The sequence below is a fragment of the Fibroporia radiculosa genome, assembly GCF_000313525.1.
Source record: "Fibroporia radiculosa TFFH 294 genomic supercontigs, scaffold1001, whole genome shotgun sequence".
NCBI classification, from domain to species: Eukaryota; Fungi; Basidiomycota; class Agaricomycetes; order Polyporales; family Fibroporiaceae; genus Fibroporia; species Fibroporia radiculosa.
The window spans coordinates 47,996-73,132 of record NW_012133254.1 but is presented as its reverse complement, the minus strand read 5'-3'; the positions used below and the strand labels follow the sequence as shown (position 1 = coordinate 73,132).

The 25,137-nt window shown below is 52.9% G+C and overlaps 7 protein-coding genes across 7 annotated transcripts; 5 read left to right on the top strand and 2 right to left on the bottom strand.

Annotated features, from left to right (window-relative positions):
* Window positions 1–50: 50 nt before the first annotated feature.
* On the bottom strand, window positions 51–5,690 carry FIBRA_01959 (uncharacterized protein; the record flags this gene model as incomplete). Its single annotated transcript, XM_012323827.1, has 15 exons — window positions 51–214; window positions 288–305; window positions 367–452; window positions 511–635; window positions 701–1,045; window positions 1,471–1,787; window positions 1,854–2,585; window positions 2,648–3,397; window positions 3,474–3,490; window positions 3,552–3,717; window positions 4,330–4,552; window positions 4,628–4,821; window positions 4,884–5,232; window positions 5,291–5,416; window positions 5,472–5,690. 15 exons carry the CDS (start codon window positions 5,688–5,690, stop codon window positions 51–53), a joined length of 3,831 nt encoding a protein of 1,276 aa, XP_012179217.1.
* A 337-nt stretch (window positions 5,691–6,027) lies between these two features.
* On the top strand, window positions 6,028–9,656 carry FIBRA_01958 (uncharacterized protein; the record flags this gene model as incomplete). Its single annotated transcript, XM_012323826.1, has 19 exons — window positions 6,028–6,219; window positions 6,292–6,509; window positions 6,577–6,686; window positions 6,748–6,856; window positions 6,913–7,021; window positions 7,097–7,180; window positions 7,233–7,417; window positions 7,477–7,579; window positions 7,641–7,778; window positions 7,836–7,890; window positions 7,947–8,035; window positions 8,097–8,225; window positions 8,263–8,332; window positions 8,391–8,495; window positions 8,855–9,007; window positions 9,050–9,138; window positions 9,198–9,257; window positions 9,339–9,359; window positions 9,471–9,656. 19 exons carry the CDS (start codon window positions 6,028–6,030, stop codon window positions 9,654–9,656), a joined length of 2,205 nt encoding a protein of 734 aa, XP_012179216.1.
* Window positions 9,657–10,308: 652 nt separating this feature from the next.
* On the top strand, window positions 10,309–11,150 carry FIBRA_01957 (uncharacterized protein; the record flags this gene model as incomplete). Its single annotated transcript, XM_012323825.1, has 3 exons — window positions 10,309–10,500; window positions 10,556–10,630; window positions 10,698–11,150. 3 exons carry the CDS (start codon window positions 10,309–10,311, stop codon window positions 11,148–11,150), a joined length of 720 nt encoding a protein of 239 aa, XP_012179215.1.
* Window positions 11,151–11,421: 271 nt separating this feature from the next.
* Window positions 11,422–11,750, bottom strand: FIBRA_01956 (uncharacterized protein; the record flags this gene model as incomplete). The annotated part of the gene is made up of 2 exons (XM_012323824.1): window positions 11,422–11,467; window positions 11,518–11,750. The coding sequence occupies 2 exons, from the start codon at window positions 11,748–11,750 to the stop codon at window positions 11,422–11,424; spliced, it is 279 nt and encodes a 92-aa protein (XP_012179214.1).
* Window positions 11,751–12,913: 1,163 nt separating this feature from the next.
* FIBRA_01955 (uncharacterized protein) lies at window positions 12,914–14,256 on the top strand (the record flags this gene model as incomplete). Its single annotated transcript, XM_012323823.1, has 7 exons — window positions 12,914–13,015; window positions 13,081–13,209; window positions 13,521–13,560; window positions 13,615–13,788; window positions 13,862–13,898; window positions 13,962–14,073; window positions 14,128–14,256. 7 exons carry the CDS (start codon window positions 12,914–12,916, stop codon window positions 14,254–14,256), a joined length of 723 nt encoding a protein of 240 aa, XP_012179213.1.
* Window positions 14,257–17,545: 3,289 nt separating this feature from the next.
* On the top strand, window positions 17,546–18,855 carry FIBRA_01954 (uncharacterized protein; the record flags this gene model as incomplete). Its single annotated transcript, XM_012323822.1, has 4 exons — window positions 17,546–17,705; window positions 17,760–17,990; window positions 18,049–18,226; window positions 18,276–18,855. The coding sequence occupies 4 exons, from the start codon at window positions 17,546–17,548 to the stop codon at window positions 18,853–18,855; spliced, it is 1,149 nt and encodes a 382-aa protein (XP_012179212.1).
* A 3,449-nt stretch (window positions 18,856–22,304) lies between these two features.
* FIBRA_01953 (uncharacterized protein) lies at window positions 22,305–23,156 on the top strand (the record flags this gene model as incomplete). Its single annotated transcript, XM_012323821.1, has 1 exon — window positions 22,305–23,156. One exon carries the CDS (start codon window positions 22,305–22,307, stop codon window positions 23,154–23,156), a length of 852 nt encoding a protein of 283 aa, XP_012179211.1.
* Window positions 23,157–25,137: the final 1,981 nt, after the last annotated feature.

The window sequence follows — 25,137 nt, the reverse complement described above, 5'->3', positions numbered from 1 at the left end:
GCGGCACGAGGTCGTGCCGGATGGGCCAGGCGACGCTGCGGCGGGGCGGGTCAGCAGAGGTACAGACGGGGGCGGCGAGGTGCGTACCGGCGGGCGAGGCGGAGCGCGATCTCGTAGGGCATCCACGTGCCCTGGATCTTGAGGTACCCGCCGCGCACTCGGCGCAGCTGCGACGCGAGGTCGGGCTGCGAGTCGATGATCTTCACAATGTCCGCTGCGCGGGGCGGGGGGCGGTGAGCACGGCGGGCGCGACGGCACGGCACGGCGCGGGGCGGGGCGGGGCTTACCTTTGTTGTTGCCCAGGGCTGCGTGGGCCGGGGTGGTGAGCACGGCGGCGACGGGCGGGGAGACGACGGGCAGACGGACCTTTCCATATGCCCGTCCAGAGGACGTAGCCGTCGTCCATGTCGAGCATGATCCACTGGCCGTGCAGCGGGTATTCAAACACGGGTCTGGGCGCGGACGGTGGCGGTCAGACGGGCAGGTGGCGGCAGGAGAGCGGGTGCGTACATATAGCCTCGTGGATCATTGCTGGTGATGTAACGGCCTTTTGTAACATGATGGCTTGGGCTCGCGTACGGCCTGAAGCGGGGGCCCACGTTTGAGGGTTCGGTGCTGGAGGTGGGCATGGGATCCTGTGCGGTGGCGGTGGCAAGGGGTGAGCGACGAGGGACGGCGAGGATGGCTGGAGGGGACGTACCAGGAGGAGGCCGGAGGACATGCTAGCGGAGCGGTTGGGACCAAGGGCCATAGAGAGGGGGGATAAGCGTGGACGGACGGGACGATAAGGCGGAGGGAGGGCGAGGCGGAGGAGGGGGCTTGAAATAGGGGATGGCGACGCAGCATGCCACGGGAGAATTTCATAAGGATGATGAGGCATCACAGACAAGAATATATATATTGGCGACATAGCGTTCTGGCTTGTGTTCGAGCCGTGGGCCTTCGATGGGAAGGCGCGCGGGAAAATGGCAAATGGCAGATTAGGCACCGAGCCTCGGCTGCTCCGCTTAGATATAAACAGATCCCATCTCCCGGGGCGGGCGGCCTGGCAATACCGTTCAGCCCAGACGGTCGCCAGGCCGGCCCCCCCCTCGAGGACGTTGCCGGACAGACGGGGGAGATTAGAGTTGGCGGTTGCCTAAGCTCCTCGCCGCGCGGAGGCCTCCCCAGGCGGGCGGCGTTGCCGGAGCCGCCCAGTGTCCGGCCATCGGCGGCTGCGCGGGACGGAGCAGCCTCGGACCTCTCTCGATCACCTGCAGATCCCCCCCTCGACCGTCGACGTCACGGGGAGCGCCGCCCGCTGCGGTCCCGACGTCCGGTCCCGAAACACGCGATCGCAGGCACATACACATAATAATCACAATAATCCCGTTTCTGTATTTCTCGGTCCGTGCGAACTCGCGGTCCTGGCGCCCTTCCCTATCCGGCCCTCGCCCTGGCACTCGCCCATGCCCGCAGCACCCTCCGCACCTCTGCCCCGCTCGCCCCTGCCGTGTACGTCACCTTGCTGACCGCAAACCCGTTGAACTGGCTCGCCGCACACCGCGTGTATGCCCCCATCTTCTCAAATCCCAGCCAGTCCCCCACCGCCAGCGTCCGCGGCAGCTGCACCAGCCCCGCCACGCAGTCGATCCCGTCGCACGTCGGCCCCCACACGCTGCTCGCCCCCTCCGCCACCGTCCCCGGCACGTGGAACGACCCGTTCAGCGACAGCACGTACGGCATCGGCGCCTGGTGATCAAACAGGATGCAGTTGAACGACCCGTACACCCCGTCGTTGATGTAGTCTGCAAATCAAGTCCCCGTCCAGTCAGCGCCCACCCTCGCTATCCCCAAACAGCATCGACACCTACACATCACCCTCGGCTCCTCTCCCTCCCCCTCTTCCTCCCCCTCCCCCTCAACATCCGCAGGCCCACGCCGCGCGATCACATTCGCCGCCAGGCTGAACGCCTTCGACACGTAGAACCGTCCCGGCTCGGCTATAATCCTCACCTCCTTCCTCTCCCGGAAGTGCTGACTGATCGCATCCCGCAGAATGGAAGCCGTCTCCTCGAACGTCTCGTCCTCGAACCCTCCCCCAACGTCCAGCAGGCTGAACTCATACCCGGCTTCTTTCCCCATGTCAAACGCCTCCCGCGCTCGTCGTACGGCATCCGCAAACGCCGTCCCATCGTAGCACCCGCTCCCAACGTGGAAACTCACCCCGATCACCTCCAGCCCCAGCGCCCGAGCCTTCCTCAGCAGCCCCCGCACCGTCCCCAGCGGCGCCCCAAACTTCAGCCCCAGCCGGCACAGGCTCTTCGAGTCGTCCGTCAGGATCCGCACAACCAGCTTCGCCCCCGGGTGCACCCGCGCAATCTTGTACAGCTCGTCCGTGTTGTCAAACGTCATCATGTCCACCCCGCTCTTGGCCGCGCTCCGGATGAACGACGTCGCCTTGCACGGGTTCGCGAAGATTATCCGCCCCGGGGCTGCCCCCGCCTCGGCCGCGTGCCCAATCTCCCCCACAGACGCGCAGTCGAACCCTGCGCCCAGCCCGGCCAACAGCCGCAGCACGTACGGGTCCGGGTTGCATTTCACCGCTGCACACACAACACGGATCATCAATCACCACATAACGTGCGAGAAGCGCGCCCGACCATACCATAAAACGGCTCAATCTCCGGCAAATGCGCCTGCCACCGCTCGTGCTGATGGAGCACGCTGCTCAGGTCCGCAACGAAGAACGCCTTTTCCGCATCCACTTCGCCCTCGGCGGCCAGCCTGCTCGCGTTCATGATTCCATTCCTCAGATGGATGTCCGGGTGCCCACGCAACAGCGCTGGCAGCCCGGGAATGTCCACGTCGCCGTCCTGATGGTCCTCGGCAGACGCAGCGCCGGCGTCAATCGTGTCGTGTGCTGGGGGGGTATACGAGGGCGACACCAGTCCGTTCGTGTAAAAATCAGAAAAAAACTGGTCCGGCACCGCCGTCGAGACGGCGGGAGAACACGGCACCGCGTCAAACTCGACCGGGCCGTGCGCGGGGAGCACCTCGACCTGCGCCATTCCGTCTGGTGTGCAAGTGGGCTCTACGGAATCAGAAACAGAAAAAACCGGGTGCGTCGTCAATTCGGAAAAAAGGAGTCGGGGCGAGTTGAGAACGAGTGTCTCTTTTCGTATCTGTGTGTCTGTGGTCAATGGCACCCAGATTACCGAGCCTGCCGCCGCGGCGGACAGAGAACGGTAACGGAAGGGTTGCTGCAGCCGCGGGGGAATATCCTCGCCGATGAGCGAGGACAAGAAGAGAGCAGGAGGGTTAGAAGAGATAGAGAGAGTGGAGAATGCAGAGACAAAGAAGGTTGGGAGCGATTGGGGCAGGCGAGGCAAAAGCAAAAAATCTACGTGTGAAAGGCCTGTCAGGGAGGTTCGCCTGAGTGGACGACAGTCAGATCGCACGGGGCGCGCGGCAGCAGAAAGGACGCAACGAACCACGGACAGATGACCACCTGCGTGGACGGCAGCGTCAGTCGATGCAAATCGCAGCACCCACGAATGACGTTTACGTACTCGAGGGTCAACAGACGGAGGTCGTCGTTTCGCGCCTGGTCAGGAATGGTGGCAGAGGCGTGTCTCTGCGTCGCAGCTCGGGCAGCAGCACGACGGCAGAGATGGCAGGGACGGCGAGCAGCAGGCGGTCGTCGAGATGGAGGTTGCTCAAGACAGCGCTCAACACCTTTTTGCGCTCAGTTTTCCATCGATTACACTGTCTCAGTCTCGGTCATTCCCGCGGGGCAGCGCTCCCACGTGCCCGGGACTCTCTCCGTAGTGGCGCGTCTCAGCGCGAAAAGCGCGACACGCACCCTGCGCAGCTGCACCGCACGACGTCCATAAACTGGAAACACGTTCACAGCCACGAGCAGGGTGGTTCCGAAGGGAAACAGAGAGATCGAAAGTATATATTTCGCGCAAAAATACATCGCTCCGAGCGCGTGTGATGATACAATCGCTGTGCGTGCATCCTGAGTATGTTTGATAGTTCGGCCGATAGTGCGTTCGTACATGCAAGAAGGCGGTGTCCGCTTGGCGTTCATACATCGGTCTCCCTAATGGGGGTCGTCACCACTGCCCGAGGTAGAGGGCTTCATATCCAGCTGATGAAGCACGGCGCTCTTCATGGACGCCGGAGGGCCCATCGTCCTGCTGTGCGGTCTGAGACTTGTACTTGCGCTGGGCCCGAGAAGCATGCGCGCCGGTACAACGGGGGCCTCTGCCCCCGGGCGATTCATAGGGTAGACGTCACGTAATGCGGTCGTATTGTGACTGCGCGGGGCTATTACAGGCGCACCAGCTAGGTCGCGCGGATACCCTGCCCCGCTCTTCGGCTCATCGTACGAGGAAGATCGCCCCAGTGCTGCTACCGTGCTCCCGGCAGGGGCGTGGGATGATACTCCAGAAGCAGGCGGTTTCTCCGTGCGAGGGGCATGATGTGCGTAGGAAGGGACCCCATACTCGACGAGTCCGCCCAGTGGGATGTGCTGCACGACGACGCGTTTTCCGAGAACCTCCGCCTGTGCGCAGTCGTGAGCATCAGCGATCGACACCCTTGGAAAAAGACGGGTAATTAAACGGCGGGCTATCCTCACCTCGTACATCTTGAACAGACCCGAGTTGACTTTTGCCCAGCTCGCGACGCCTGCAGCAATGGAGTGCAGCTGAGACGAATGTTCGTGGAACGGTCCGTGTTTCACCTCGTGTATGCGCATAATCGACATAAAGTATAGGTTCGTCGGCGGAAGTGGCGGGCGCAGCACGGCCACGACCGGAATCTCAGCCTGATCTGTGCGAGCGATGCGGTCACATTAAGGTCGCACAGCCGAACATGAAGCGACAAAGACCGACCTCGCAGCTGGCCGCTGCCGAAAATGTACCCTAGAAAGCTGTAGTCGTCCAGACCCCACACGCCATGGCTGCCTGCCGGTTCCAGCTTGTACACGTCTTGGAGCCGCCAACAGAGGCGCATATACCGCACGAACACGCACAGGACGACTTCTCGTTCCACATGGGGTTCTGGTTCGAAGAAGCGTACGAGCGAAAGGCCAAGCAGACACAAGGCGAAGGATGTCTCGTGACCCGTCCCATAATCCATCCGAGTGAAGGACCCAAAGGACGTTAGTAGATACGGAGTCAGGAACGGCACGGCCGGTTGCAGTGATGCAGGGAGTAATTTGCTAAGAACAGAATCTGCCTCCTGCGCTATCGTCAGACAGAGCGCGTGCGGCACATGCGACGGCTAGCAGACCACATACAGTTTCGAGACGCTTGCCCCATGTCCGGAACGCGAGGTTCCCGAATCGTTGAGGGGTCGGTAGCGGTGGGATTTCGTCTATCCAGCTATCCAGCAGATCGAGTAGCGCAATCATCGATTTAGTCGCCTACCGCGCTGTGAGCCAAGAATTTTCGATGATGCGCGCAGAGCGGTCCACCGACCTCGCTGATTGGGTCTGTCCATGGCAGCGTGCGGCCGACGACGGATTCCGTCAGGCGGCGGAGGAACAAGCCAAGATCCTGGTAGCCGCGCGTAATTTTCCAGTATGCGGCGTCGTCATCGGTGCGAATTTTTGTGGTGGGTATGTCGTCTTGACGAAGATCTTCAACAGAAATTCGGCGCAGAGGCGGAAGCTGCTGCGTGACTGCTGACGTAGACATGGCAAAGGGTCTGGACGAGCCTTGTATCCTTTGTCACCAGCTGCAGAAGATTTCAACCGCCTAAGAATGAACGCAAGTCCCTCAGTTTGACCGACAGTCGGATCCGGTTATTAATGCTTCCGCGACGACTGACAGCCTGACGGAAGCAATGAGAGCGTGCTAAGGAACGTTGCTATCTCCTGTTATGCACCTTGCGTTGTATTCTGATTATCACCTGTCCTGGGGATGTTGTTTCAATCGTCGAGCGACAGTCATGGGCTCGAGCCTGTGGCGTAGAGAGATGAGAGTGGCGGCCGAGCTCGACGCCATCCAGATTTAGACATTGCCGGTGCACGTGATGTCCACAAGCTCCGCGCCCACAAGCGCGACGCGTTTTGCGACTCCGAAGCGCGACTGGCGCGCCACCACCGACCCCTGCCCTCGTCGAGCAAACTTATCTATCCACCCGCGCTTCACTACAAAAATGCCACCGTATGACGACTGGAACAAGGTTGACGAGGACGATGAGGACGAGTTGCAGGATAACACCGTGAGCCTCGCCGTTGGCTTATTTATTCATTTGCTCTGACTACTGAAACCCTGTCTAATCCCAACGACACAGTATCTTGATGGCAGGAGAGACGTGATTCTCTTTTGCATAGACTGTTCTCCATCAATGCTGGAGCTACACGATGATCCGAAGTATGAGAACCTGCAGACGTGCCATCTGTACACGGCACTCGAAGCTGCCATGGAAATCGAGAAAAAGAAGGTGCTCATAGGACCGAACGACGCCGTCGGAATCATGCTTTTCAACACGGTGGGGCTCGTCGCGTTTTTGTTTGCAGAGCTTGAGGCTCATGCAGGTATGCAATACCTCATTGTGAATTAATTGATAGGCTCGTAGGAACGAGCCTGGAGGTCAAAGCGCCGAGATCAAGAGGGGCACTTATGTTCATCAACCAATCAATACCATCAACGCGCCCAGCGTGCAGGAGTTGATACGGCTACTTGAAGGTATCTTTTCTCCGTTCAGGGATTCGTTAGGTCTCTTAAATGACTTCCGATGCTCTCCAAGCCGCCAGAGAAGACCCTAATCATCTCCGCGAGGCGTTTCCTCCACTCACCGAAACCCGCGTGCCCATGGGCGATGTATTTACCAGCTGTAATTGGGTGATCCGAGATGGGTAAGCTTCCGCGCGCTTTGCAGTTAGCTTTCCCCGAACATGTTTCACGGCGACAGTGCGCCGAAAACAGCAACGAAACGGATCTTCCTCATTACAGACGAAGATGATCCCCACCCCGGTCCCGCCAGAGAGCGACTGATCACATCAGCTCGAACGACACACATTGTAAGCCCCTCTTCTCATACATTGTTTATGCGTCAGAATAACGGGGTTGCTGACAATGCCTTGTTCTTTGAATAGGATCTTGGGCAAGCAGGCGTCATCGTGGAACCCTTCTTCATAAGCACAGAAGAAAAGGAATTTAGACCAGCGAAATTTTATTCGGTAAATATCTATGTTCCCGAGAGGCTTTCATCCACAATTCAATGGACCTTAGTCGGTGCTGTTGCCACACAATCTCGTTGATGACGGTGATGCGGCCGCCACGGTTTTGCCCGAGTCGATATCCATCACTCGAATCGACGATTTACTTCAACAAATGCGGTTCCACGAAGTCCCGAAGCGTGCATTATTCAGCTTACCCCTGCAACTCGCTCCGGGGCTCACAATCGGTGTGAAAGGGTGCGTACATCTGTCCAATTCTGATTCCGATGAGTGCGATGCATCAAAAACTGTCACAGCTATGGCCTGGTGACCGAACAGCGCCGGGGTGCGTACAAATATTTCGTGGACCTCGGAGATCGGATGGAGGTTGCGACGTCTCGGACAGTCTATGTCGATGAGGTAACGATCAATCGCTCAGACCGAGTTGAGATCTGACGTCCCGGTTCTCATGGTTTTCCAGGATCGGCAGGCAGAGACGGAGAGAACGCGGGTGCTGTATGGCTTGCAGTTGGGTGCTACGGTCGCTGCTGAAGAGGCCGAAGTTGCATCGGATGATGAAGGCGGGACCTCGGCCAGGGTGGTGTCGCTGAACAGTCGTGTATGGCCTGTTTCCCCATCCATCCGACCTTATCTCAGCGTTTCTCTCGTCTTCTAGGTCTTCTACACCGCCGACGAAGTTCGCTCTTTCCGCAATATGGGGCTCGATCCTGGTATGGTCCTCTTTTCACTCCATGCTGGTCATCAGGTGGGGATATCATATGCGCAGGCATCAAGCTTCTTGGCTTTAAGGATCGGTCAGAACTTGCCTTTGAAGATAACGTCAAACATTCCCTATTCATCTATCCCGATGAAATGGTTAGTCCAGAAGGCTATCTCCACATGTCCCTCGGCAAGCGCTAACGGCCAAGACCCACAGTCATATTCCGGGAGCAAACGCACTTTCAGCGCGCTATTGCGTACCATGATTCGAAAGAAAAAAATTGCCCTGGTGTTGTCGCTAGCACGGCGTAATTCATCCCCCGTGTTCTGCGCCATGCTCCCTCAGGTACGCTATGCCCCTCGCTTACACCCCATTCTCACAGCAATGCCACGCGGCCGAACTCTGGATTGCTCGTGACGAGATGCGAACAATCTCCTATCGCAAACATCCGCGTTCGTGTGAAGCAGCGCTTAATCACTCATGCTAACACCCTCGAATGTATGCAGGCAGAGAAGGTGGACGAAAGTGGCTGGCGCGAACCACCGGGCTTCCATCTCATACCGCTTCCATTTGCTGACGATATCCGTGCCGCATCTGTTGACGAGAGCATTCGTGGTAAGTGTTTTCCCAACTCCCGTTCGCACATTTCATTGATCCCCCTGTGGTCTCGCTACATCCCATATTCATAACATGTTCCGACTTGAATGTGTTCATACATTGTGTCCACTGCCCATGATCCGTAATGACACCGGCGACCTGGGTCGTCTGGTCTTGGTACAGCGTCCGACGAGCTGAAGGATGCCGCGCGGAAATGGATTGACAAGCTAAGTGTGAAAAACGGAACGTACCCACCGGATTCGTATCCAAATCCCGGTGAGATCTGCACTTTGTCTGTTTAGTGATCGTCTCGCATTGACCCTGAACGCTTTATCACATGTGTCGCCCTGCGAATAAATCCGTGGACGCGCATGCAGCCCTATCCTATCATAATGTCCAGCTCCAAGCGAGCGCGTTCCGCGAGGAGTTTGACCCCGCTAGCTTCGAAGACCTGACGGTGCCGAAGTACGATATGATCCACAAGGTCGGTTGGTCAGACTTCTCATCAGACCAGAAACAGACACTCAATCGTGAGGATGACCCTGCGGCGACGCGTGACCTTTAGCGAGCAGGTCCACTTCTGAAGGCTTGGAAGGAGATCTTGCTGCAGGATGAGGCAGCAAACAGCGTCATCGTGACCACCGGATCCAAGCGCAAAGCGGTATGTTTATAACTTGTTCGGGGGTTACTCTAGACTTGGCATCATGTGTTGTGGTGCAGGACATCAGCGTCGACGAGGCGGAAATCAGAAGTAAGCACGAGGTTGGGATGCTTGCTAAGGTGCGTGTTGGGCACTCACCTACTGTCCATCTGTCTACGGTGTCTTCTTTGCCGCCATGACTGATGGGTTCCTCACTCTAGCTCCGACTCGACCAGTTAAAGGTCAGTGTATTCCCATGCTTTTTTTACGTCTAGAACTTGTTGTCTTAGACTTGTCTGAGAGGGACTGCGAGAGCGTTCTTTGTGTGATGAGCCCTCTCCAGGTCCTCTCAGGCTAGCCTCGCGGGTGTTCTTCGTGTTGATCAAAGCGGTATAATTCCTCCGATCACTGATACCAAATATGTCGTCCGTCGGGGCTCAATCTCGCAGGAATTCCTCAAAAGCAAAAGCGAACCTGTCTCTGGGAGAAAGGCGGAGCTTGTGGAGCGCGTCAGCGAATGGTTGGACAAGCATCCGTAACGCCTGCTCGACATCGTCTGGGAATGGCTTACTCTTCTCTCACACGGACATACTGGTGGACATGAGAATGCAATAGCGGTTATATGTCGGGTCGGGGAGCCCATTCACTCTACTTTAATTGGTCGCCTGCAGGCACGTCGATCGTGGTCGTCGGCGGACCCGAGTCGAGGAACCGGTGGTCTAATGCGTGTGAACACTAGGGACAGCTATGTTACATGTATCAATCTAGTGGTGTCGATGCTGTTGCGCCGGCGTTCGGGTTATATTATATTCCCTCTACATTCTTGAATGTGACAACATTTATCGGTGGAAAGTTGTCTCACGACACGCTGTGCTCCGAGACTACCGCCGCTTCTGCTGACCAACGCCGTGAGTGGCTGCCAAAATATAAAATCTCTTCCAGGCGTACTACCACTCCTGCTCCTTCAATTGCAAGCAGGCCGGGTTCGGATCGCGGTGGCGGTTTGTGATAAGAGATTACGGACGGATCTATCCGAATTGCGCCATCTTCATCTTATCATACAATTGCAGTTTGTAATGGCAAGGTCGGCCTTGACCTGTATTAGCCCGAAGCCTGCTCACTGTTGCTCTCTTTCCTCTACCACCACGAATACCCACTGTCTGTCCTCAAGCCTATTGAACGGTAGCTACAATGACCGTCCAGGAAGTACCTGATAACTTTCACGCTGTTGCTTCATCCGAGCATTTCCAGTCGTTGCTCTCTGCAGATCTCGAGCGAGTCTCCCTCATCAACTTCTGGGCGCCATGGGCAGAACCGTGCAAGCAGATGAATGATGTTGTGTTAGAGCTGGCGAAGAAATACCCGCAGGTGCTCGTCTTGCAGGTGAGTGGCTCGCGGATATCATCGGAGATTGGCTCGTCTAACTCAATCCACACAGGTGGAGGCGGAAGAGCAGTCGGACATCTCAGAGTCTTTTGAGATTGAGGCAGTGCCTGCATTCATCATCCTCCGAGTGTGTACACCCTCAGTCGTTCGTGCATGCGTGAAATCGTAATGTCTGACTTTTCCGGCCACAATAGGGACATACCCTCCTCGGGCGCGTCTCAGGCGCAGATGCTCCTGCTCTCACGGAGATGATCGCGAAGCATACCCGACCACCTCCATCCGTAAAACCCCTTTCATCCAGCGATCGCGCACCCGCAGAGCCCGAAAAAGAAGAAACGCCCGAGGAGCTTAATGCAAGGCTACACGGGCTCATGCTCAAGGATAATATCGTCCTGTTCATGAAGGGAGAACCGGACGCACCACGGTGTGGATTCTCGCGGCGGATGGTCGCGCTCTTACGCGAACAGGGCGTGAAATTCTCACATTTCGACATCCTGACCGACGATAAAGTGCGCTCAGGGCTCAAGGTGCTGAACAGCTGGCCCACATTTCCGCAGCTCATCATCAAGGGTGAGTTTGTGGGTGGACTCGACGTTGTACAGGAGATGGTGGAAAATGGCGAGTTTAAGGATGTAGTAGCGTTATAGAAGGGGTCGTACCCACACTGGCGTCGGATTCCTTTGCTCTTCGTTCTTCGTTTTCGTCATCTGTGTATACTTCCACACACACCTGAACCACCTCAATTGAACTGTACAACAATGCAAAACGTTCCATTGCTGACCGTGACATAAATATATAATATCGTCGGAGGCGTGAATAAATACGCTAAAGAGAGTGATCGCGATAATAATTACTACATCCCGCTGCTTCCGTATATCATTTAAAATGAATGTTTCGTAACTCGTAACAATCGCCATCCTAAAAAGGTGGCAGATAATAAAATGACGCGTAGAAACCGGCGTAGCTGAACATGATGGTCAATACCATCCTCGAGATGAGGGGAACCGGACTTACGTGTAAGGCTCGTTTGAAATGCTGTCTATGGAAGGCATCAAGGCTTTTCGACGCGCTTTCGCTTCTACCGAAGCAGCTCTGGATGCTTCAGACCTAATCCTCATTTTCTCCCTCGTCTGTCGGACCCGTGCAAGCAACGATTGAGGAATGGCGGCAAAGCGCTCAATCGAACTGATGGAGACCTCGGACTCGTCGTCGCCTGCGAGGAGGACATACTGCTGGGATCGGAACATGATTGGCGGCTGTCAAGATGAGTCCAGTCAAAATCAAAGACCAGCTGACAAGAACGCCGCATCAACGTATACGTACACCAGCAGCCTGAGCAGAGGGGATGAAAAGAGGAAGGGGGAAGAAAGAAGAAAATGATAAGACACCTAACTGGAGATAACGAACATTAATATAGGGGACTACTTATACAGGGGGTGATCGAGCAAGGGAGGATGAGACTCCATCTCAAACAAGCAGCAGCTCGGGTAAGCGCTCGGGTGACCTTCCCGGCGGGGCAGACGGGTGTTACTGATCCACGACATCCCGCCAAGGAAGAATGGGAACCAAAGGCGGTTACGAATTTGATGGGTTGGTTCAGAGATTGGAATGTACGGAGCGGGGGGTGGCGGCGGATGCACATCGCGGATGCAGCGGGGGTGGCGTTCAAGACATTGTCCCGATGCGGCAATGGGGCGACAAGAACGGGAGCTGAAATCCTCAGCACTAAATCTGCTACAGGCCATGGACACCAGTGCGCACAAGTAGCGGCGTAGAGTCACTCGACGGATGTTGGGGCAAAAATCGATGTCGCACGAATAGATACAAGCTCCAGCTGTTTCAAAGGAAGTTCCTCCACCTGCTGAACTTTGAAGACGGAAGAATGGAGGATATTTATGGACCGATGAAGTCCTTGGAGTCAGATATGAACCAGAACATTTAAGGTAAAGCGTTCTGTCATGAATGCAAACGAAATTATTAAAATCAGCATTTATCGGGCCCGAACTGTTTTACCGGAAGTACAACCGGAACGTTTGGAAACTGAGCAAGGCGCGGCTCAACATGAAAATAAAAACAAAGACCATAAGCAAAGGGATTTACAAGCACACACAAGTTGTGCCAAGAGTCTTCAAGCACGAAGTCTCGTCGAGACAGCAGAGTCAAGAGTCTAAAAATAGTTGTTCATACGTCCTGGACACACGTGATGGCACCGATGGCTCACTTCTGGTTTAGGCAATATGCTGGAGGCCGAGTTGGCGACTTGCTCGTAGACTGTGTCACTGTAGAATCCAAATCTGACTGGGCTCTTACTCTTGTCTGTAGTGATTGCGCACATCACAATCCATAAACTATGCTGAGTTTCTTCAGCTCGACTCCCAGCAACATATCACTCCCGGCGCATAACTGTGTCATGCCCCACGCCCTTCGGATTCCGTCGCTCGAGAAGCTAGTGGGCAAGCGTGTCATTCTCGCCTCGAACAGTCCAAGGAGGAAGGAGATCCTACAAACATTTGTGGGTTATATGTATTTGCTAGAGAACTTTAAGGATTTACGGTAGGTTGTGTATCTGCTCCTCAGGGCCTGGCACCAGAGATTGTGCCGTCAACATTCGAGGAGACTTTGCCCGTCAGCTCGTTTGAGGACATACATGAATATCCTGTCGCGACAGCGACACACAAGGCTGTGGAAGTGTACGAGCAACTCGTGGTGAGCATCTTTGCTATTTGAAGCTATTGTACGAGGAGCATCCCTATGCCGAGACATTTGGTGTCTCAACCACTTTGTGTACTCCTCCTTCCCCAGCTAATCCTTCGACGAGGAATCTGATGGAATGCAGTCATCTGAGCCCCTGTGCGTCGTCGGGAGAGACCGGACAATTTATTGGACATTTGTAGAACGCGAGCAAGTAGCATGTGCGACTACCAATGAAAGTTCTATAAGCCTGAGTATACTGAAAACCGATCTCCTTTCATTTGTTTGTCATTTTTGCGTCGCATTACTAATTACACCATGGCTAGCAAGCGAGTCCCGACGATGCGCCTGATCTCGTCATTGGAGGTTTGTCTCTGCCACTAAAGTGTTTCATTATTTGTCTTAACACGTCTACGACAGCCGATACCGTTGTCCTAACACATCCCATGCCTGGACTAACAAGTTTCGCCCCCCAAGACATCCCTCTGACTCCTCAAGACTTGCTAGAAAAGCCAATATCAAAGGCAGATAACATGCGCATGCTGCTAGATGTGAATGGTGGTGTGTGTGAAGTTGTCACTGGCGTGTCAGTAGGTATGTGCGCATCCGCGGCCCATTCCGATACAGTTGCTCAGACTATGATTATGTTCTTCGAATGTAACCCCAGTGTACCCGGTGTTGGAAGCTCCCGGATATAAGATCAAGTACGCGTGTGGTGCATGCTTTGTGAATCTATATTGAGGACATCTACCCGACGGCGATTCTAGATCCATTGAAGAAAGAACGCTTGTCTATTTTGCCGAGAACTCGCAGGAATTGCTCAACGCCTACGTGGAGAGCGGTGAGGGTTTAGATCGTGCGGGAGGTTTTGCTATTCAAGTGCGTCTTGTCATCCAAAATGTTTCGTTATACTCACATGTAAGTTAATTTTAGGGTCTGGGAGGAGTACTCATTCGCAAGGTCGATGGTGATTACAACAATGTTGTGGGCTTTCCTGCTGCATCCTTCTTCAAGTTCCTCGACCTCCTCTTTGAAGAAGAGGCGGATTTCCTCGCTGTATAAGGCCTGCATGTGCAGTGTCAATATTCCCTCCACCACAACTTGGCTATTGGCGATGGGGGCCGATGCTTCGCACCTGTGACATCGGTTAGGCTCGGACTATGACACAGCCGGCGCACCGAGTCCGTCACACACGACGAGCGCTTGATATGTATCCATCCTTTTGTCACGGAGATTGAACGCACTGGTAAAAATACTGATTTACCATGTCCGATGGGCAAGATCCTGACGTGTGTTTCTGGCAAATCCCTGCCGTGGAAGTGTTTCTCGACGTCTGATTTGAACTTCCGCACTATTTCGTAACCCTTCCACTCCGCGTTCAGGGTGTGATGCAGCTTCTGTCCGTGTGCCTCGCATCTCTTACGGTATTACAGCTATCTTCCTCAATTTGGAGATGACGGTTTGCATGGCCTCTCAGACCTTTGGTGCGGGATACAGATTGAAGTGTCAAGGCGGCCGTAGCAATCGGCTACATCATACGCTGTAATGCAATAAAAGTTGAATCCGCTTGCCATCTGTTTTGATAAAGTCCCCTTTCAGATACTCCGCTGGCAGCTCAGCGGGAGAGAGATCTTTGCGCAGCATATCTCTCGGGGACAAGCTGTCGCTGCTGTTCTCGTGTTCAATTTAGTTCGTCGCCTAGCAAATTATCGGTGTTTGTACCATCTCGTAACTGAGCGGCGCGGTCAGCTTCAGATAAAGTTTTGCTTCGCTAACTAATGGATCTTCTGCGTCATGTTCGCATCAGTCCCTGGATGGCTACATTCGAGCGTCTGGTATTCAAAATCGCTCGACAATTGAGTGGACCCTGGATACCTATCAATCCCGTTGTCGACAAGACGACGGTAAGTCAGGGTGGAGCCATCTACACAGTTCCCACCCATCATGTTGGCAGTTCAGCTGAGGATGTAATCTTTGTCGAGCCTCGCGGAGCGCGTGCTACTGTCAAGATAAATCAGGTGTAGATTGACACCTCTACCCGCGAAGGAGACCGTATCAAAATGTCATTATGATCAACAATAGCCCGTAATATACTAATATGTCACTTAAGTTCGATTCGCGGTCAGCAAATATAAGCTTATATGGATGGCATACAATAGGTATGGTAAAACCAGTTTCCCCCTCCAATGACAAAAGCCTTCGAACACGTACATGTTATGACATCCCTCCCCATGTAGATGTTTGTCAAGGCTGTCCAGGAGGTCTTAACTTCTTACCCTCCTCTATGTAGCCTTTGAGTAAGTCCTCCCAATTTGATAAAATCGGCAGGTCTGGCAAGTCCTTGATAGACTCCAACGGAACTGTCTGTACAGCCAGTGGAGCACACTCGATCATTGCCGCAGCGACGTGGCCTCAGCTCATACGCTCGCTGTCGTCTTGCATCTCGCATAGCGCAATGATGCTGGCGGGCCAAGGCTCCGCCCAAGTAAGTGCTTGAGTGACCTCGATGACTTTCGTGTCGATGACGCGAAAGTACTTCGCTAGCGAGCCGCCATGGTCGCTACGCGGGCGTAGGCGAACGTGTAAGAGGTGTGTGTGCGGGAACGGGTTATGTCTTCTGGGAGGCGCAAAGCGTGGAGGGTGGAGCCCATGAGGGTCGGATCATGAAAACGCACCCACTTTTCGAGGCGCTGGTCGAGTTCATATAGAGATATACCATCCGGAAGGATAAGTCGATCCAGTAGACTAAGGGGTGTGGCATCCACTTCTTTGAGAGCATCCGCGAGCCGAGCGTTGTTAAGACAATTGACCTTATGGTTCTATCGGCGATTAATGTATAGGGTGAGACGTATACGAGATGTCAGGACATACCTTCCAATCGGCCTTCTGGCATTCTCGGGAGCAGTATTTTGCAGCCTTATTATAACAGATGTATCATCACTGCTCATAATCACGTTTTGGAGGAATATCCGCTCATGCTATGTACCTTGCATCTAAAACACTTGCTCAGAGTTTTTTCTGTCCCACTCACGTAACAGTTGTTGCACTTGTGGCGAGTATGAGCGTGTGCGAATAGATGAGAACACAGTAGTAGGACCCGTACTGACCTTACTCATTTGCGCTTTGAGCGACATCATGCAAAATCAAAGCAAACCGCTACCACGTGGCACAGTAGAAAGGGTCTTTGATCTCGGGCTCTACCCATTTTTGGCAGAATGACAACTCGTGCTACTATTCAAGTAGTAACCAACGACTTGCTTGATCAAATTCTCATGCAACGCAAGGAAGGGATAGTCAGGCAAGCAGTAATAGTAGCATGATCGTTACAAGCCATTGCGGTTCGACTTCAAGACCAGTCGGCAAACATAGTAGAGAGCTCGCTCTTGAGGGAGAGAAAACCAGTTTGTATCTAGATTCAAAAGAAGAATACGACGGCAAAATTTTAATGGAAAAGTGAGCACAGGCCCTAAACGTTGCTGGAAAATAACTAAGCCACTTCAGCGAGAATAGAATTGGGGTCGAACTAGCATGTAGCAGGATTGGGCGCGACGTAAGCCGTGCGACTGCTTCTCTCGAGACAGGCCTCGCCCCCTGCCAACGCAGTTGCCCTCACTGAACTCAGAAGTCTGGTCTGGTCATAGTACATACTGAGGTGTGCTTGCCTTTCCCAGCGAGCAGCTAGCTGAATCCCACCTTCATGCCGCATGGTATCCTTTTCTCTGATTGCCCAAGGATACTAGAATACGAAGGAAATAAAAACACGAGTTTTGAACTTCTCCTTATCCATGCATCCACAGTAAACTAACTGAATTGACAGACTCACGCTATGCGTACTAGTGTTCCTGAAGCGAGCGAGCGGCCAAGTTCAGCAACGTGCCGTGCATCCATCATCTATTGGGTTGAAGCACAGGCTGAGCTGCTGTTACGCATACTGCACCAAAATGTCGCCAGGTTGGTACCCATCTGGGACTCTAGTGCTCTCGCTTTCTGTATTCCTGCATCAACCGACAAGGGATTTGTTCATGAGCTTGCGAGTGCATCATCCTTTGAGTAGTATATCAATACCATTTGCCATGGCAGCAGTTTGTGTGAAGGATTTTGCCTATACTGCTCAGTATCGCAATGTTGTTGCATCTCCAGTGGCTCGTTGTCGGTCTGACCGTAGTGGCGCAGTAGGTGGCGGGCCTTTGTGCATTGTGGCCGTGCACCTATAAAAGGTATGTTTCTTTCGCCTACTATTCTCCATCATCGGCCATCTTGTGCTATAGTGTATCAATCACCATTTACCTTAGGCATTCTACGTGTTTCAGGCTATCAAGGACCACACATTGTCTCCGCCTTGCCAATCTTGATGTCACGCGACACCTTAAAGACTTGCGAATACGACCGTTGCGGCGGGTCCATAGATGAGAAGTTGGAGAAGATCAGGGGAATAAAGCGAAAGATACGTACGGAAGATGAAGAGCACGAAGAGTACCGGAAACGATCCAAGTCTGTTGCAAATCCTTCTGGTAAGCTTCATGCATCCCATCTCTTATCATTCTTCTTACTTACGTTGACGTCAGCCTCACCCGAATACCTGATCCCCTCTCCGTCTTCGTTAGACAGCGATACTACATGTGTAAATGAGCTCAACATTCCGTTGAACAAAGGATTCTGGGACGAGTTTTTCGGATATACAGAGGAGTCACCAGATGAGGAAGATCAGGAACTGGGTGACGAGAACGAGCCGTTTGACACTAGGTTTTTGCCTCCCTCTGACTTGCAGAGTCCTGAATGTCCAGAGACTTCACATGGTGCGCATCCTGCCACAATACTCACAACCTGTTCATACTCACTATACGATCTTTACAGTGACTGTGGGAGGATACTGGGATCTTGATCAGCAGGTTGCACCTGATTGCATTGAGGATAAAGGGACCAGTTTCTCGGTACACCATGAGGAATTACTACCGGAACAGAGGGCACGACGCAGCCTTGACAAATGCAAGTCACTGTGGCAAGCAGCTTGTGTGGCTCGTGTAGAACAGATGTATGTCTGGTCCTCATATTTTAGCATCATGCTCACCTTACTTATGTAGCATTGACGACTACCGCCAAGAAGCGATATGCGTGGCAGCTGAGCACTGTGTTCTACCCGCGGAGGATACTGTGGCGCCATCGGCTTGCACCCATCGATGGAGTTCTACGCTTGGACAGGGTATTCCCGAGAGTGAGTGGGCGAAAATGGGACTTTCTGTCTCGCCATTCCAAAATTTGAACACAGATTGTGTCTCTTCGTCCATGAGAAACGAATCACTTCTCGGATTGTCGTTCATGTACTGCTCGCCGACTAAGCCAACCTCCAATGGATGCCAGGACGTCGCCAATGCAAACGATGAAGAACATAGATTGGAGCCTGTGGATGTCAACTCACCACGAGAATTGCCCATTGGGAGTCTGCAGAATCATCCTGTACCAGTGGTGTCACTTCCGCGCTTGAAAACGATTCGCGTACCCTACCTTTGCAAGTGGGATTGGGAGTGTGAGAGCATCTGTGGAACACCTGCACGGGTTTCCTCTGATTTGCGCGGGGACGCAGAAACTCTCCGCCGAAGCCGCTCTCTTAAATTTTATCGTCCAGGCCAGAATACTCCTCAATGCGTGATACATGCCCTGTGAAGTATCACTCCAAGCTTCGTCTGTCCATCCATGGACCATCAATCGTCTGCTTTGCAGGTCAGCGAAAACCTCACCTGTTGCCTTTCGTCAGCAATACGCACACTATACACCCCTAAACTATGCCTAGTGGCTCTGTGACATACCGACTTGTTAGATACCACACAATCAATGTACCCCTTGAACCAATGTTCGCAAAGCCTATGATAAGGGGGAAGATATTGCGTAGCAATTACTCGAACAATTCGAAGAGCTTTCACAATGTATTGTTTAGGTGCATGGCCAGAAAACCAAGTGCGGTACGGTCTGTTCGATACCCTCACGTCATCATTTAGTTATACTGGAATCCACAAGAATATACCGACTTACGATGTCCATTCCGGTATAACAAGCACACTATGTATCGGGCTGCTTTTTTTCAGACACTCACAAAGTTTCCTTCTTGAACGACTGGCTCCTCCAGCGTCGTGCCCATATTATCATCCGAAAATCAGGCCATGTGGATTGACGCTTAGTTGACTCAGATGTGAGAAGTCAACTCTTTCTCATATATAACGGTGTTCTATGAGACCATATCAACCAGCGCGTTCGATTTCTGTCGGTATCCCAGTGTGGATGACTCACTAGGTTTGTAGGGTCTGATTCCAAAGCTACCATATTACTATGAAGTCTCACTTCCCGGATGAATCCCAGGCTGACAAGACGATGGTAGAATGGGACCAATGCACGATCGATGATGGGTTTCTCATCCACAGACATCTAGACGTGTGGTGTTCCGGGCTTTCTTTCTTTCTTGATCCTATTCCATAGGCGAGAAACTAGGCTGAATCGATGTTCCGCTGCCTCGCGAGAATTTGAGTTAACAGCGAACAAGGCAACACCATAGTGTTAAATCGTTTGAGCTCAAAGGTGCACTTCTTCAGCCGGCTATAGTCCCTAGAGATGAATATGGTTAAAGAAGAAGCAGAGATGTAGGTGCCTCAGGCTCTTCAACGGACGATGAGAGACAGGGTGTCTTCCTGTAGACCATTGCGGTGTATACAGATATCAATGCGAACGGTGTTCGCACGATGTGAACTCGACGAAATGGTGCGAGTGAAACTTCGGATTTGAATGGCATCTTCCAGCGAAACCCCATCTCATGGAACCGAGTCTACCTCCGCCTGCAGAATGCGACAGATGTGATAAGCGCGAGCCAGGTCGAAGAACTGTGGACGCTCTCTGAATACAAGCTTGAGTACACCGTGCAGATAGACACCGAATCCTAAGCGAGTGGTCTGTTTTTGCGTAAACGATATGCGACTCTTCTTTTTTGCTCGGCTGTGTCGACATGAACATCTTCATTGGACACTGACCCCTTGTGCAAGTCCTGGGACAGTTGAAAATGACGTACCACTAGGTGATATTTCCGCTTGCGAGATGAGCCACCTGGATAGACTAATCCTGGCTGCATCTTGAACAAGATGACGGAGACACAGATACATTAGTACTTAAAACTGGCTACAAGAGTATTAACTCACACTTAGTTTTTCGAGGTCAGAGAATGGGCATAGAAAACACCACGCGGCAATATCGACGGACCGGGAGTAATTTAGTCCTTAAGGTACTGCTGGAGCTCTAACTGTACCGTCAGCTCTAAACCTATCTGAACAGGCGCAGCTTTCAGAGACATAGCTAGGAATATATGCACTTCACGTGTATGCGACAAAATTCATAAACCCACACAAGCTAGGAAGACCTTAACACCTCATGAAGGACAAGAGCAATCTTAATAGGCGCTCGCAGGCTGATGCATCGAATCCTCTTCAGACCGGCGAGGAATATCTGTGTCATCAGGGGGATTCAAGCGAACGGGACCAGACACGATTATCCCCGCGAATGGACCTCATTATGATTTAAGTCACGTCACGAAGCTAAGAAAAATATAGTGCATGTATATTACATTGAATATAGACTACATGTCGAGAGACCTGCCTGCGAATTAGCCTCAATACATGGGAATGAGATGTTATTGTGCGTTATGAGAGCTCACGATCTGAATGCGAATATGTGGAGTCGCGGAGCCATCTGAAAGTCGACTCCAGGTGAAGATAAATAAATGATATTGAGAGAATGTCAAAAAAAGCAAGTGTACGTAAAGTTTCCGCGTACAAGTGGACTGTCCGAGTAAAGCACGAGGAATCCAGCATCTGATTCAGGGCTCGTTCTAGCTTGCTGTGACTGATCAGACCGAAAATATTTTATCAAAGCTTGTTCGGGTCTGTTGATAGCAGCTTAGCCCCAGCTTTCGTTGTTACACCCAAACCGGCAAGTTACTTGCGCCGGAGAACATGCATACACGCACGCTGTCAGCTAAAACCCCTGCAAAGGTGTCATGTCTATGTAATGCGGTAACGACGGCAGAATCGAACGTGCCACGTACCTCAAGACCGACAGTGCCTCGGATTCCGATGACAAGCCACATCGCCACTACCACTCTAGATGACAGATGTGTGCTAGTTGAATCGCATTGTGTCCTATCGCATTCAAATAGCCGACGGTCCGATGTGTTAAGGTATCAGAGATAACTTGAAATACGACGTCAAAATGAAAGTGTTCTAGACAGCGCTGAGGGGAGTCTTACCGGATACGCAATTTTCAATGAACTATAAGGCGCTGTTACAGGGTCTTGTACGTACAAGCTGACGAATATGACATCCAGATGTGACGCTTCAGAACAAGGAGAATTCCAAGTTCCATTTAATGTGGGCTGCATGACGGGGTTATGGTATACTGCCGTATTGTTCGTCCTTGCAGCTTCGCGCACCCATATTATGGCTCGCGACATCAAGGTGAGAGAAAGAGAAGACAAGCAGACCGAGGTAAACCCGAGGGCATGAACACATGGCGTACATGTAACGGAAACATCCCACGATGACGGTCTTGAGCTTGCCAAACTGCAGCCCAGCCGGCTGCTGCAGGCGATCAGGCACATCAATAGCACCCATACTCACACATACTCACTGCTGGATTGGACATTGGAGCCTGAAGGACATCACTCTGCGTGTAAGAGGGCTAGCAAGGACATATAGGGATCTCGAAAAACATTATATGTGGGAGATACTGTCCTGATACAGGGTGAGGAAGGGAAGACGAGAGCTATGATCTGAAGCGAGAATTGCCGCTAGAATAGAGTTTGAGGGCGACGGCCCTAGAAGCGTATGATTTGATGAGAGTGGTTGTGGGGGACAGTATGAGTTCTACATGCAGGCAGTCCTGAGGAGTCAAAGGGAGCAGGGAAACAGCGAGGGGATGCGGCGTGTGAGATAGCCACGCTTGCGACCAAGTCGAGCAGAATGGCAAAGTGGACGAGGAAGACTGCTTTGTCAGCAGGCGGAGAGTAACGTCATCACCACGCACCTGCGGGTCTCGGCCTGTGATCGATCTAGACAAGGGTCACGTGCGCCCAGCCTATGAGCAGCGACTTGGCTTGGGCGAGTACGGCTCGTCGACTCTCCCAGTGCCAATCACCAGCTCTGCTCTCATCCCCCCTCCCCGTAAAATCCAAAGCCACGTTACCCGCTCACCCTCCGCACCGCAGCCCCCTTATCAACCCCGCCGCTATGCTGGGCTCGGGCTACTCGACTAAGCTTGACGGACCTTCTTCCTCAGAATCCGCACCTTCACCCCCACAGATCATTCATTCGTGCCCGCAGACGAATGGACTCCCTCCCTCACAAGTCAACGGACACTCCCACTCGCATACTTCCTGCGTGCTCCTTCTGCTCGACGTCCAAGTCGCCCCGCTGTCCGACCCTCCCATCGGCGTTCCCTCCGCACGCATCGTCGGTCCAAATATTGCCAAAATCCTTGCTGCAGCACGCGCTTGTCCACCACGCACACGACCACGCATTGTCCATGTCCGCAACGCCGGTGCACCTGGGGAGGCCGATGAGCCCCGCGCGCCGGGCTGGGCCCTCGTGCACACACCGCTCCCGCACGAGCCAGTTGTCGACAAGCGGAAGAACAACGCCTTCTCGGGAACAGCCCTTGCAGAGCTTGTTCCCCCTGATGCCATCCTTGTCGTCGTCGGCCTTCAGAGCGACTTTTGCGTCCGTGCGACATGCAGTACGGCCCTCGCTCGCGGTAACGAAGTGCTCCTCATCCGCGGCGCACACGCGACGTATGACCGTGTCGAGCCTTGGGGTATCGTCACGAGTACACCAGCCGACCGCGTTGCGTGTGAGATTGAGGAAGAATTGGAAGAAGCTGGCGTCGTCATCTTGGAGATGGAAGATGTGCCCAACCTCTTTGGCGATCGTTGATACCGTTATTTGCGCCCAAGCTTTGCCTCTATGAGTCAGCGCTGCGATAATGAAATCCACCGACCCAAAACTGCACACCGCAGTCGCGGATGACGAAAACGGGTAGAACAATGCAATGGAGGCGGCGGGCGAGACTGGAAGCAGGATTGGTGCTCCACACATTGGTAAGCGCACAGACACAGACCAACATGGACGGACATACATACATACTATGCGCCCGTCGAACATTCATGCAGTACTCCTCATGACAAATACGATGCCCTTGCACACGCATTATGCTACCACGACTTTCTGTTCCTGTATCGCTCTGACTTCGATTTTGAGCTGCGAGGTTATTTTCAGGTTTAATTTTGGCTGTCAAAAGGGGTCGATAATATACACACCATCGATGATGGGCACGTCGGCATGGATAGTCTCGAATGCAGGTAGATGTACGAGGGGGAGGAGATTGAGGGTGGGGTAGCAACGTGCATATATGCATCAAGAAAGCGGGAATCAGCCAAAAAGGATTTGCCTGGGCAATATATGCGTGCACACGATACCATTCGTGAGTAGTAGAGCCCAAACACATGCGAGAAATAAGGCGTACCATAGAATGTACGGCACGGCGATATCCGCGAAGGGGAATTCTCATAAGTGGAAGCCTGCCGCGCGCTTATCTTCGGCATATGTGCTCAAAGTAGTAGCTCCATTGCTTTAGGTCGTCACCCGAAGTGCTTCGTGGCGCTTCGTGAAGACTGGGTTGCATTCTGCAGTACGGACCCCGAAAAAGAGGGTATGCCTAGATTGCACTGGCATGGCCCATTGTCATCGAGGTTGGAGTGCTGACGAAGGGGGTTGTAAGGACAATAGACACCGAGCAGTAGGCAACACAGAGGACAGCAGACATGGAGCTCTAAGGGTAGGGTGTGGCTGCAAGTGTGATCGACCCAACATAAAATTTTCGGACATGTGGGGTATGCACCTACCAGTCGGTTAGAATTCAGCGCGAGTAGAGGACAGAAAATGTGGTGCAATATGGGCAAACGTAGTAAACAAAGACGCACCATTCGTATTGGCTATGCTTTTGCAGCTCCTTGTTGTACGTACAAGTCACAGCAAATGTAATGCAAATCCGAGAATATCTAAATGGTACCTAGTTCTGTCCAAAACACGTTGAGAGCCTATCAAAAGAACGGGAGGACAAGCTGTATGTGCAAATTGTCTTTTGAGAGTGAGGCGAAATTCCAATAAATACAGGGGAGTCATCACCCTGATGTGAGATACAGGCAAAGGCTCCCATGGTTTTGGGTCTCCAGCGCATAGTTTCCAACGGCGCGATGGTAGCAAGTATTCCAGGGACAAGATCAGGGACCGCGGTGGGGGCAGAGCCGCAGAGCACGTTCAACGTCAACCCCATCCCCGCTAACCCTCTTTTGGCAAAGTCACAGAACGCTTTTGAGCATGAACACGTGATGGATAAATCGAGCCATTGCAGCTCAATTGCAGCTCCATCTATTCTCGTATTCGACGCCCGCAGCCGAAGATCGTTAATTCGCATGGGACCGACTTGCATCATGAGCGGCGCTTAGTCGATACTGGCAGCAAAGAGCGACTGAGGATAGCGAACAGGAGACGAGCTTTAAACTCGTCGAATAACTTGGCATGTTTGATCAGTGCGACTGCTGTAGACCAAGCTTAAGGCGTCTTTGGCTTCTGTATGAAAATATTACTCACAGCACGACACTGCTGATCAGTCCTACATAGATAGACCTTGCAAGTGGGGACACGCCAGTTTTCCTGGGGGCTTGTGACAGATCGCCAAGCACAGTCTAAGGTGGGCTTTCATGACGAAAATACGGATACAACAGGCAGCAAACTAGAGATACAGTAGGTCCAATTGTGCAAGAAGAACGGGCGATCCGGGGACAAGAATTCGACAGCAGCATGAGGTGTGAGATTGCGAGAAACGAGGACGGTGTGAATATGTGGATTGAAAGGA